The following is a 12,954-nucleotide window of genomic DNA, read 5'->3' on the forward strand; positions in this document are numbered from 1 at the left end:
CTCCATAAATATCTGGTCCTCTTGCTTCAGGCGCCTTTGCTCCACCTGGCGCCGCCCACTCTCTTCGGCCTCTCGCATGCGCCGTTGGCGCTCAGCCAGCATGGCAAAGGCGTGGATTCTCCTCTCCTCCTGCAGCCTCACCAGTTCTTTGGACAGGAAGTCGAACATATCCGCCAGCACTCTTCCTTCCAGGTCACCCAAGTGGTTTTCAACCAATGACAACTGAAAAACAATAAAGACTCATAAGGATACACTCCACTCAGAATGGTGGCCATTAAGTGTGGATGACTCAAAATGAGCAAGATCATTGTCAGAACAGCCTTAACCGGAAATGCTATGCCCCAGTGGCCCCACCCTGGGGCACTTATTGTACAATGTAATACTAACTTAGATCTGAGGAGGCAGACTGCCTAGCCAGTCCCTGATGGATCACGGCCCTCAAGTTACAAAGAGAACCTAGTGAAACTTTTTTTTTTTTTAGCAACACAATGCAATTTTATAATGTTATGTGGAAAGTCAGACAGGAAGGAAAAGCAGAAGCTTCTTACTAAAGGTAATATTGTATCCAACTTAATAAAATGAAATTTCCTAGAAATTCACTTATGACAACTTTTAATTTTTAAATGTCCAGTCTTTTCCTACAAGCTTGAAGGACTTTAAAACTTTGAATAGCATGAAAGTGGAAAACCTCGGTACTTTTTAGATTTTTAATAAGTTCAAAGGTATCAACAGTCATCTTTAAAAAGACCGTAGGATAAAGCTTAAATGTTCATGTACCACTGAGGTAAAATAAGGGACCCATGGAGTGTTCAGTCAATGCCACTGATGTATGGGTACCCATGCCCTGGCTTTCACAGAGGAAGGAGGAAGAGGAGGAGGAGGGGAAAGAAGAAGAAGAAAAAGAAGGAGGAGGAGGAGGAAGAAGAGGAGGAGAAAGAAGGAGGAGGAGGAGGAGGAGGAGAAAGAAGAAGAAGGAGGAGGAGGAGGAGAAGGAGGAGAAGGGGAGGAGGAGGAAGGGGAGGAAGAAGAAGGGGAGGAGGAGGAAGAGGAGGAGAAGAAGGAGGAGGAGGGGAAGAGGAGGAAGGGGAGGAAGAGGAAGGGGAGGAGGAGGGGGGAGGAAGGGGAGGAAGAGGAAGGGGAGGAGGAGGGGGGAGGAAGGGGAGGAAGAGGAAGGGGAGGAGGAGGAAAAGGAGGAGGAGGAGGAGAAGAAGGAGGAGGAAGAAGAGGAGGAGGAGGAGAAGGAGGAGGAAGAAGAGGAGGAGGAGGAGAAGGAGGAGGAGAAGAAGAAGAAGAAGAAGGAGGAGGAGGAGGAGGAGGAGGAGGAATGTTTAAGATGACTTATCTGCTCCCTTCCCCCTTCTTGAGCAAAAGGGAAAGTCTCCCTTCTTCCTGCCATGATGCTCTGCTCAGAGCCCCCTCTGGTTTGTGTCTAAAGGGAATGGATATTCACAGGTCGCAGGGGTAATGACGCTGGCTGAGACTGACTGTCAAGGGTAGTGGTTAGCTCAGCTCCCTCATCCCCATCCTCAACCAGACAGCCTTTCCAGCCCTGAAGTTCAATATCCTTTTTGACAGTTGGATTCTTCCTCTGTCTCCATAGATCTAAGCGCTCTCAGTTCCTAAACTACTAACCTAAGATCCATCCACATCTGCTCGTTCATGTCCAGCTTCCTTCCTTTCTAGGAAATGTAGCCAGGGATGCACAAGCGGTGCTTAGAAGACATTACTGCCACAGTCGTTACCATTCATCCATCAGAAAATGGAGCTGTGTTTCCTCAACAGTTTCCCACAGGAATGGTGGAAGGTAAAAAGACCAGCATTCTCGTGTGTGTGGAACGGTCCTCTCCCTCATACCCCTGGACTGGGTGCCTCGATAGGCCTGAAGTTGAACAGTCTTTGGAGGGGTGACAGTATTTCCAATAACCCTCCCCATCTTGCTTAGCTGACATGGATATCCACTACATAGTTGGCTTAGCTCTATGTGTCTCAAAGAGCCAAGGAAGAATTTTTCCCATCTCCCCTTGGGCCTACTGCTCCCATGGCTTTGTGTCCCCTGTCTGAACACCTCCAAGACACTAGAACCACCAGATTTAGACACCCTGGGTTCATATTATCTTCATCTTGCATCCTTTTAGGTGGCACAGCGTGTGGCTCCCTTACTGTCTCACCTCCAACTTGGCCCCCACTCCCCCAGGCTCACTGACCACCTATGGCATTGCTGTCATATCAGAAAAAGTAAAGCTGTTGTCATTCCCAAGTTGGTTATTATTCGTGCTCAATTCCCATATAGCAAAAGAGTTATGCAAAGTGGGTTATTCAAAGTGGGTCAAATAATGTTGCTGTCAGTACTACAACTTTAACACTAAAAGCTCTGCAAATGGGTTCACTTCTAGGTTTGGTTTACAGACAACTGGGAACAGAAGTGACTAGCTACAGTGTCGTCAATAGCACTTAAGAGTGAGCACAGACAGATGGACGATGGATGGGTGGGGATCTGTTGTTCTTAGTTTAGCATCAAAGGGTAGAACAGGGGAAGGGGGAGCCTGACAAGAGTCACCAAACATTGTGACAGAGGCATATTTAATAGGCAGTTTATTCAGCAAGAGCAATCCACATGTGACTCCAAAAATTCCAAAATAAACGCTAATGTTTTAACAGAAATCTTACACTGTGGGGTTTTTTTTTACGTTAATTTTTCTTACTCATTTAGTCTTTCTGCTAAGCCTATACTTGAGAGAGTTCAGCAGAGTTACTAAATAAATGTTTAAGAAAACTAGAAAGGGAAAAATTTTAAAGTTGGAAAAGGTTATGTTTGTTTTTGACTTTTCTAGACAGGGTTTCTCGATTTAACAGCCCTGGCTGTCCTGGAACTCCCTTTGTAGACGAGGCTGGCCTCGAACTCAGATATCGGTCTGCCTCTGCCTCCCAAGTGCTGGGATTGAAGGTGTGCGCCACCGCCGCTCAACCTCTTGTTTTTTAAGTAAAGTGAAAAGCATCATTTCCACTCAGCTGGGGTCCGCCCTCATTCATATTTTGGGCTGCTCAGAATGCTGTGCGCCCGGCTGTGGAATAATTTTTATATTCCTTTCATCTATCGCTATTCCAATGCTGTAATAACAGTAACCATCCCACGAGCGGATGCACAGCAAGTCAGAACGGGCACAAAGGGCAGAACCTTGTCCTCGTGCAGGTTCCTCTGCCGCTGTAGAGCCAGGGTCACTTGCTTCTCCGCTTTCTTCACTAGCTTGTCATCCTCTTGCAGGGCGTGGCTGGTGCGCAACTCCAGGATCAACTCCAGCCGCTTCTCCTTGCCTTCAAACATCTGCACCAAAGCAAATCCAAAAAGCTCTGCCTGTTTGTTATCTTGTGCCAAGCCAGCGAGGGCCACGCAGTGAGCTGGAAGACATGTGTGAGCGAGTTCCGAACCTACTGCTTGCCAGTTCACCAGCGATGCTGGTGCGCATGACGGCCCCCTCCTCCAATCCCCCCCCCCCTCTCCCCTCTCTCTGTGGCTATGGGTATGGGTGTATGCTTTCAGTGAGCTGCTTTCTCCATCGGACACACTGGCAAGGTAGCAAACACAGAGTCATGTTAAGGAACTAGAGTCCTCTGCTCACTACTGTGCCCCCTTTAAAAAAAAAATTCTGTTAACCTGGGATGGCACTATTTGAGGCCAGTTTGCTTTTCCAGTGAACGGGCCTCCTGCCTCATAGCGCACAATCAGCTGTCTGAAGGGTACTCCTGATTCTCCCTCGGATTACCGGGAGAAGAGGAGAAAGCACAGTGCTGAGCTCCGGTGCTCTCCAGCCGCCCTGGGCTAGTCACCTCTGAGTCTCTCAAGAACTACAGCCCTCAGGAGAAAGAACCATGGAAGAGGGTTTTGTGAATTTTACAGTAAGATGTGACTGCAGCAGCGGCAGAAATCTTCCCGCCAAAGATAAAGTCAGGAGCAGCACAAGGCCTGCTGGTTGTTAGGGGAACATCCCTCAAACTCAAATTACTTCCTGCTAAAATGAGATTCCTAGTAGGAGGAAAAAATGAGGGAATACACACAGGATATAATGAGGGCAAGAGTTCAGAGCTGAAGCTACTTTGTGTTTATAACACGGATATTGCTCACTCTGTGCAAACTCAAATAACTGTTTTAAAACGTATTAGAAAATTAGAGAATCCCTCTTGGTTTGTAACACTCTAACAGTCAAAAGACAGGTGAGCAAGTCTGGGGAGTTAGCAATCCAACCAGAGAAAAAACCAGTTCACAGCCTGATTTACAACTGTGGCCGGCCGCAGGCAGGTACTTCCTCTTTTGTTGACCTTGTGTGGCCCAGATGGACAAGGATGGCACTGGGGGACAGGTAATTAATTCTATAGTGCACAGGAACAGGGGCCCACGGTACAGGAGGGAATTCCCCTAGGCAGCAAGCACAGACACAGTTTCTATTGTTTCCTCTCAAGGGAGAAATGCTGGCCCAGTGGGCAGACCTACGTACCATGTTCTGCACGACTCTGCCCCGGAGTAGCTTCTGCAAGTAGATGACAGCCATTTCTATTTCTCCTTCTTCCTACAGAGACAACGAGGGGAGCAGCCTGAGAACAGCAGCAGCCCAGGCAGCTAACAGCATTTGAAGACTTATTTCAAGCATAAGGCTGAGGCAGATGCCAAAAGAACTGAGAGTAAGACGGGGCTTTGCTCTCCTCGAACACACCATGTTTTAAATGTTACTTATGGCATCACTGAAATTCGTCATTTTTATTTTATGAATAATACAGCATTAATGAGAGCCTAAAAGGAAGGAATGGTGGGATTGCCAGGCTAGCCCTCTACATGAAACCACTTCCAACAGAATCGTTCTGCATCCACAAGTACAGCTAATGCAGGTACAGTGTGTGTGTGTGTGTGTGTGGGGGGGTGCTTGTCACATGACTTAGCTATACTGGCAAAATCAGGATACAGTGGGTAAGAGTCACCACCTACAAAAATTGAAATAACTGGGTCATTGCAAAGAGATCCAGAGACTTCAGCGTGCCCAGCCCTAAATGGGGCAACTCCATCACGCTGCTCCTCCAAAGGTTCAGGGATTATCATGGAAGAGGGGACAGAAAGAGGGTAAGAGACAGAGGTGGTGGGTGACTATAAGGAAATGGTATTTTCTGGATGTGACAGCACCATTGCACACATGAACTCATAATGGTTGTGTTACTGCACACTCAAGACTTGTACAAGGTCAAGCCCGACAAAACCCCAGGATGGATGGGGCGTGGGCTCGTGAAGTCTCACCTCCAGCTGATGGGCTACTAGCAGTCGATGGTAGTAGGAGAGGGAAGACAGTTTTCTTCAGGAATGCAACCCCAAGCTCCAGTACATGGCCCTGTGGCCTTACACCACCCACAAAACTCAGTGGGTTTTTAAAAGAGCATGTGAATACAATTAGGGTAGTAAAAACAAGGGCATCATGGATTTTGCCGGCAAATGGATGGAACCAGAAAATATCAGCCTGAGTGAGGTAACCCAGACCCAAAAGGACATGCATGGCAGGAACCTAGCATGGCTGTCCTCTGAGAGGCTCTGCCAGCAGCTGACTGAGACAGATGCAGAAACTTACACTAAGCCACCAACGGAAGGGCATACATGGGCGGGTCCGAGGCCCCAGGCACTTATGTAGCAGAGAACTGTCTGGCTTGTCTGGACTCAGTGGGAGAGGGAGGATTTGACTAACCCTGTCAGAGACTTGGTGCCCCAGAGAAGGGGGATGCCTTGGGGGGGGGGGTTGTCACACTCTCAGAGGGGAAGAGGTTGGGGAATGGGATGAAGAACTCTGGAAGAGGGGAACCAGGGAGGGGAGCAACATTTAGGATATAAGTAAATAATTAAATTAAGAAAGAGCAGCCGGGCGGTGGTGGCGTACGCCTTTAATCCCAGCACTTGGGAGGCAGAGGCAGGCGGATTTCTGAGTTCAAGGCCAGGTTGGTCTACAGAGTGAGTTCCAGGACAGCCCGGGCTACACAGAGAAATCCAGTCGAAAAACAAACAAACAAACAAACAAACAAAAAACAAACAAAAAAATTAAGAAAGAGCACGTGAGACTGGAAGGAATTCATGGTAGAGGAGAATAAGGAAGCACGTGGAGCAGAGAGAATGGAGTCTGGCTCAAAATACGTTATCTGTGTGCATAAAATGGTGCATCAAAAGCAGCAAACCTGGAAATCTAATTAAGGCCTCTCACTGTAAGGTGGGCAGCAGGGCAGTGGGGGAGCTGATACCCATGACAGACAACAAATAACTAAACATGTGAGCAGAGTCTGAAGAGGGAGCCCAGTAGTGGAGAGCTAGTCAGTGCTCCTTCAGAGTACTCCCCCTCCCCCTCCCCCTCCCCCTCCCCCTCCCCCTCCCCCTCCCCCTTCAGAGTACTCCCCCTCACCCTCCCCTTCCCCCCCTTCAGAGTACTTCCCCTCCCCCCCTTCAGAGTACTCCCCCTCACCCTCCCCCCAAGAAAGCTACAGCCTTTAGAGGCTCTCTCACTGGCTACATCCCTCCTCTGAGAACAGTGCCCATCTGAGTGATCTTGCTGCCCTGGCCTCCCTCCCCAGTGCTGAGGTTACAGGGCATGCCACCATCCTTCTCTGTCTCCCCTCCCTCCTTCCCCTTCTCCCTCTCCCCCTGGCTCCATCTCTCCTTCCTCCCTCCCCCTCTTTTCCCTCTCTCCCTCCTCCTCCCCTTCTCCTTCCCCTCCTCTTTCCCTTCCTTCCTCTCTCCCTCCTCCATCCCCTCTTCTTCCTCTTCCCCCTCCCCCTTCCCTCATCTTCCTCTCTCTCTTTTTTTTTTGACATACATGAGGATTACCTTCTAATAACTATTTTTCATTCTTTGTATTTTCATTCTTGAAAGGATTGGGTTTAGATCTCACTCGGATTATATTTGTATGCCTTAGTTGTTTGATACATGCAAATTAAGAGAGAACTGGGGGGGGGGGGGGGTGGAAAGATGGCTCAGTGGTTAAGAGTACTGGCTGCTCTCCCAACGGACTGGATTCCATCCCTAGCACCCACATTGTAGCATACAGCTCTCTGTAACTCTGGATCCAGGGGAATCCAGAATCCTGTTTTGGTCTCCATGGTCAATGCATGCATGTGGTGCACAGACACACGTGCAGAAGAAATGCCCAGACACGTAAAACAAAAGAAATAGAACTCAAAAAAAAACTTAAAAGAGAAGAAACTGATTTTAAATCAGAGTTTGGAACACTAACACTGTTAGCTCGTATTTGTTTTCTACCCAGGCTACGCTAAGCATGAGCCTACTGAAGTCCTTGTATGTAGTGTTTCAAAGAAAAGCCTCAGACTTACATAGGAAGACATTTCCAAGGAGGGGGTTGGAAGCCGAGCCTGAGAGATGGGATTTTTTTGCAGGAATCGCAGAGATTTCATTTCTTCTAGACCTTTATTCTTCTTATCCAACAGCGCCTGAAATAAATAAAAAATAAATACCAACCAATGTCATCTCTTGTTCTCCCAGACTCCTCCAGTGTCAGATCTAGACTGTGTATCTGAGTATCAGAGTCTCTAAGCCCACATTCAAGGCTGGCCAAGCCCGTTCTGGCTGGGGTGTTTGTACTCACACAGTGTGCTATCACACTCCTAGGAATTCATTAACCACTAAATAAACACGGCATCTATTTTCAAGTATATATTAACTGATGTTATGCTATGTGTGTCTGGGCATGCCTGAGTGCACATGTATGTACTATGTGTGTGCTTCAGAGGTCAGAAGTGGAAATCGGGTCACCAGGTGGTTGTGAGCACCATATAGGTGCTGGGAACTGAACCCTGGTCCTCAACAAACCACACCCAGGTCCTTTGCAAGAGCACTAAGCTCTCTTAGTTGCTGAGTCATCTCTTTAGCCCCAACCTGGTTTTGTATCAATTTCCATCAAAGATCTCTGGGATTTTTTTTTTTTTTTTAATTTTTAAAGGATTCTGGGCTGGGCAGTGGTGGCACACACCTTTAATCCCAGCACTTGGGAGTCAGAAGCAGGTGGATTTCTGAGTTCGAGGCCAGACTGGTCCACAGAGTGAGTTCCAGGAAAGCCAGGGCTACACATAGAAACCCTGTCTCAAAAAACAAAAACAAGGATTCTTTCTGTGTGCACATATGCATAAGCACCTGCTTCCACACACCACTAACTGATTGATTTCAACAAATATCAGAGATAAGAGCTTCTCCTGTGTAGACAGTGGGTCAGTAAATGATCAGTGTGTTTGATGTTGCGGGGAGCTGGAGAACATTAGACAACACTTGTCTCTAAGTGGAGAGGGGCCTTTCCTTTTGCCTGGAAGTTTGTGAATTAAAACATATCAATTAACTCATTTCCTGGTGACAGGGTATGTGCAGTTTTGTATTTTTACAGGTTCCCTGCTTTTATATCTCCAAAAGCCCCATCAAAATCATACATAAGGGTTATTTCAGCAATTCGATCTTAACATCAGGGAAATACTTTACAGTTAAAAGCACCAAGAGTTCTTGTGTTTGTGATGTAAAGCCTATACCTCGGTTAATTTTTATCATAAAAAGATTTTTACATTATATTTTTTTCATAAGAACATAGGCAAGTGATGTTTAAAGAAAAGCACAGGACTAACTGTTGAAGCTGTCAGAAGTGTTACAAGGTGTAACTGAAATTTAGCACTTCCTAACCGTGGTGCTAACAGAATCACTGAGTTCATCCAAAACAAAACTGCCAGCTCTGGGCAGCCAGGGCTGGGGGAGCAGTGAAGACGGACCAGTGGGCGGGTATTAATATGCCATCAGCTGGGGAGCTCAGAGAGCAGAGCCCTGGGCCACACCATGAGAAACCATGGGAAATCTGGAGTGTGTATGAACACTGAAACAGATAGATCATTTACGTAAGAAAATTTGGCAATATCCATCAAAATGACAGATGTGCATATGTTGTGACATTGTGTGTCACACATGTCTGGGAATATCATATGTGTTTGCCCATATACCAAATGGTGCAGACAAAGAGTCACTAAAACCCTGATTCAATGCTGATACTTCATAAACAGCCTAAGTCTCCGCCAGGGTCGAGGCATCCAGCAATCCATCGTGAAAGTGTAAAAGACAGTAAGACAGCTGTTCTGCTAATATTGATACAGATATCAATATTATCTTGATGTTAAATTAATAAAAAGCAAGAGCAGAACAGTATGTTTTATGTATTTATGACTTATGTGAGGGAGTTTAGGGCCACAGTTCAATGAAGGCGGTTGGTCTGGCGTGCTTGGAGACTGAGTTCAATCCCAGCACCAAAAAGAAAAAAACTTAAGATATACCTTATGGGGGCTAGGGAAGGGGCTCGGTCAGTGAGGCGCTGCCCAAACAAGTCTGAGGCCCTGGGTCAGATGTCAAAGAATCTACTTAAGAAGCTATAAGAAGCAGTGCACACCAGGAATGCTAACCCTGGGAGGGAGAGGATCCCTGGGGCTTGCTGGCCAGCCACATGATTCAGCAATCTACAGGTTCAGTCAAGGACACTTCCAAAACACAATAAGACGGTAGGTGAGCAATTGAGGAAGACACCCAGTATCTACCTCTGGCTCACACACACACACACACACACACACACACACACACACACACACACACGCACGCACAAATGACAACTCTTAAAAGCTGGCTCTCTCTACCATATGGGTCTTGGGATTGAACTCAAACAGGTCAGTTCAGGTAGTAAGTTGCTTTGCTTGCTGAGGCAACTCACCTGTCCATCAAAAAATGTGGTTTTTCCAGTGAAATGTCTTACCAAGAACAACCTGAAAATATTATACTGTGGTAACTGCTTCAGGCCATTCTGGATATTTCTCCTCCATGGTATCTGTGCCACAGGCCATGAAGCAACTTGGGGAGACAGTTCATCACCCTCCCCTCGGACAGTCGTGGATTCTCAAAACAGTATATCCTTGCAGAGATGCTTTCCTGACAACCTGGCACTGCTGAGTCTCTTCCACCCAGTACTCCAAAGCAGGAGAGTCCATGTAAATACATCTCACTCCAAACCCAAGAGGAGAAACAGAAACAAGGACACCAAAATACAGCAACACCATCAACACCTACAGATACTTCAGACATCAGGTGTGCTCCAGCTCCCAGCAAGACTAACAGTACGATACCACATAGCCAATTTACCTCCGCTATTATCTGTTGTCAGACTGTAGACTGTCAATTTTAGGTTACGTACTAGAAAGTATACTAAAAAGGCAAGAAAAAAAAAAAAAAACACAACTATCTAGATGGTGAAACCAACAAGTCCTAAGCAGGCACATCTTAGAATCATCAAAGATTTAAAAATATCTCTGACTAATATGATAAAGGAACTGATGGGGAAAGTAGACAACACATGAGAAGAAATGCAAAGAGAGAGGAAAACGTTCAAACAGAACCACAGTGCAGAGTTAGAAATCAAAACGCTGTAACAGAAGCAGAAAATGCCTTCAACAGACTCAGAACTGATGTAATATAGCCAAGGCAGGAATCAAGTCATTTGAAAATGGTCAATAAAAGCTTCCCAGGATGAACTGCCATGAGAAAGCAACCAGAAACAGTATAGAACCCCCAGGAATCGTAAAGAACAGCAAAAGCCATAACACACAAAGAGACAGAATACCAGATCTTAGGAAAAGAGTCGGAGAGCTGGGCATTCCTTGACAGAAGGCTTGTGTGAAGCTTTGGCTTCAATTCCAGCACCTCATACAACCAGCATGGTGGCTCATGTTCATGATCCCAGCTCACAGGAGGCAGAGGCAGGAAGATCAGAGGTTCAAACTCATCCTCAGCTACATAGTGAGTTTGAGGCCAGCCTGGGCTACACTGGGACCGTGTCTGGAAAAAAAAAAGCCAAAAAAAAAAAAAAAAAAAAAAGGGGGGGGGGATAGGGAGGAAGAAAGAGGAGAAGGGAAGGGAAGGGAAAGGAGAGGGCAGAGAAGATAGAAGAGAAGGAGGGAGAGAGGAGAGCAGGGGAAAGAAGAAGAGAGGAGAGAAGAGGAGAGGAGAGGAGAGGAGAGGAGAGGAGAGGAGAGGAGAGGAGAGGAGAGGAGAGGAGAGGAGAGGAGAAAGATGGGAGGGGAAGGGAGGGGAAGGAGAGAAAGGAGGGGAGAACAGAAAAAATACTTGAGGCAGTAATGGCTGAAACTTTCCAGAATCATTCTAAAAACACCATTGTGTATCTCGGACGCTTGTAGTAGAACAAACAAGATAAACACCTCAAGCAAAGGCAAAAGTGAAGATGTGTACTCCTTAAATTAAAGAAAGACCCAAATGGAATATTTTTGAAAGATACTAGAGGGCATGGGAACATCACCTTTCCTACACAGAAACAATGAGGACGACAGATTTCCAGTGAGAAATTATAACCAATAAGATGTTGAAGTGTTGGGAGAGAAAAACGCCCAGGGTGGAGTTCTATACAGGGTGACAAGATTCAGGCTGGAGACACAGCTGAGGGTAAAGACTATGTGCTGTTCCTGCAAGAGGACTAGAGATTGGGTCCCAGCACCACCTGTGACTCCAACTCTAGGGAATCTAGCGCCCTCTTCTGGACTCTATGGGCACCTGCACTCATGTGCATGCACGTGCGTGCCTGCCTGCGTGCCTGCGTGCCTGCGTGCCTGCGTGCGTGTGTGTGTGTGTGTGTGTGTGTGTGTGTGTGTGTGTGTGTGTGTGTGTGTGTGTTGTGGGCACACATCACAAAGATACATATTTTTAAGGAAAAGACTAAAATAAATAACCTTTGTGCTTTGAAGAACAGTGTTCAGAAAGTTAGAAGACAACCCACAGAATGGAGGACAGTCTGGAACTGATAAAGGTCTAATCTCTAGAATATTTTTTAAATTCAGACAAAAGGACAACTGATTTTTAAAATGGACAAAATATTTAAATAGACATGTCTTTAAAAATATATAAACTACCAACAAGTACTTTAAACGATCCTTAATGACATCAAGCATGGGGAAATGCAAATCAAAACCACATGGGGACACCACCTGTCTCATGCCGAAATGGCTAGAGGAGACCATAGGAGACAAAGTTTCATGTGCAGAAACTGGAACCCAAACACACTGCCACTGAGACAGAAATAGTGTAGTCACTTTGGCCACAACCAGGCAGTTCATCAAAACATAAAACAGTTGCTGTGTGGGCTATCACTCTACTCCTAGAGACACATCCAGAAGAACCATAACCATGCCTCTCCAAGACTAGAACACAAAAGGCCATAGCACCAATAGAGATAACTGAAGTCCTCATCAGCTTGGGAGGGGCTAAGTAGAGTGTGGTCTGTCCACACAATGGAATATTATGCAGTCATAAAAAGAATGAAGACCTGGAGCTGTGCCAGGATATGAGTGGGCTTCAGGAACACTGTGCTGGACGGGTGAAGCTTGTCACGAGATGCACTGTTTGTTCAGAACAAAGAACTCCATAAAGAGAAAGTAGAGTGGAGATCAGCAGGGGATGAGGAGAGAGGGAGAGAGAGAGAGAGAGAGAGAGAGAGAGAGAGAGAGAGAGAGAGAGAGAGAGAGGGATTAAGAGGTATAGGTATGGGGGTTTGGGGGTTAGAATTAGACAGTGAGTACAGACACAAGCCTATGGAATGGACATGCTAACAGCCGTTGGACTGTATGCTTTAAAGGGTGGATTTATTGTATGTGAACTTTCACCTCCCTGCCCCAACTGAAAGCAAAGGTGAAAGACTGGACCCAAAGCCTGGAGCTCACTGCCTGCAGACCACACTGAAAAGGATCAAATTCTTAAGGCAGAAGAAAAAAAAGATAGGGGTCAGAGACTTACACGTCTGTAAAGACAGGGAGGGCAGCAGAGAGAATAAACAAAGGTAAAATCTTTTGGTCTTCTTAATTTTTAAAATATTCATTGTTGGAGTGTGTGTGTGTGTGTGTGTGTGT

The 12,954-nt window shown here is 46.3% G+C and overlaps 1 protein-coding gene and 1 long non-coding RNA gene across 4 annotated transcripts in view; one reads left to right on the forward strand and one right to left on the reverse strand.

The window, feature by feature from the left end:
- Nucleotides 1-12,954, reverse strand: part of Cfap91 (cilia and flagella associated protein 91) — a 42,129-nt gene that overhangs the window by 6,687 nt on the left and 22,488 nt on the right. For all 3 annotated transcript variants that reach the window (XM_034515561.2, XM_076942914.1, XM_076942913.1), the window contains 4 exons: nucleotides 7,345-7,461; nucleotides 4,491-4,562; nucleotides 3,176-3,322; nucleotides 1-222 (listed from right to left, as the gene is read on the reverse strand). In XM_034515561.2, the coding sequence (XP_034371452.2) occupies nucleotides 1-222; nucleotides 3,176-3,322; nucleotides 4,491-4,562; nucleotides 7,345-7,461 (558 nt within the window). The remainder of the gene's footprint in view (nucleotides 223-3,175; nucleotides 3,323-4,490; nucleotides 4,563-7,344; nucleotides 7,462-12,954) is intronic.
- On the forward strand, nucleotides 3,334-4,896 carry LOC143444052 (uncharacterized). The gene is made up of 3 exons (XR_013113577.1): nucleotides 3,334-3,456; nucleotides 4,569-4,674; nucleotides 4,771-4,896. It is a non-coding gene; the product is annotated as an uncharacterized LOC143444052 (long non-coding RNA).

This window comes from Arvicanthis niloticus, chromosome 12, assembly GCF_011762505.2.
Source record: "Arvicanthis niloticus isolate mArvNil1 chromosome 12, mArvNil1.pat.X, whole genome shotgun sequence".
Taxonomy (NCBI): domain Eukaryota; kingdom Metazoa; phylum Chordata; class Mammalia; order Rodentia; family Muridae; genus Arvicanthis; species Arvicanthis niloticus.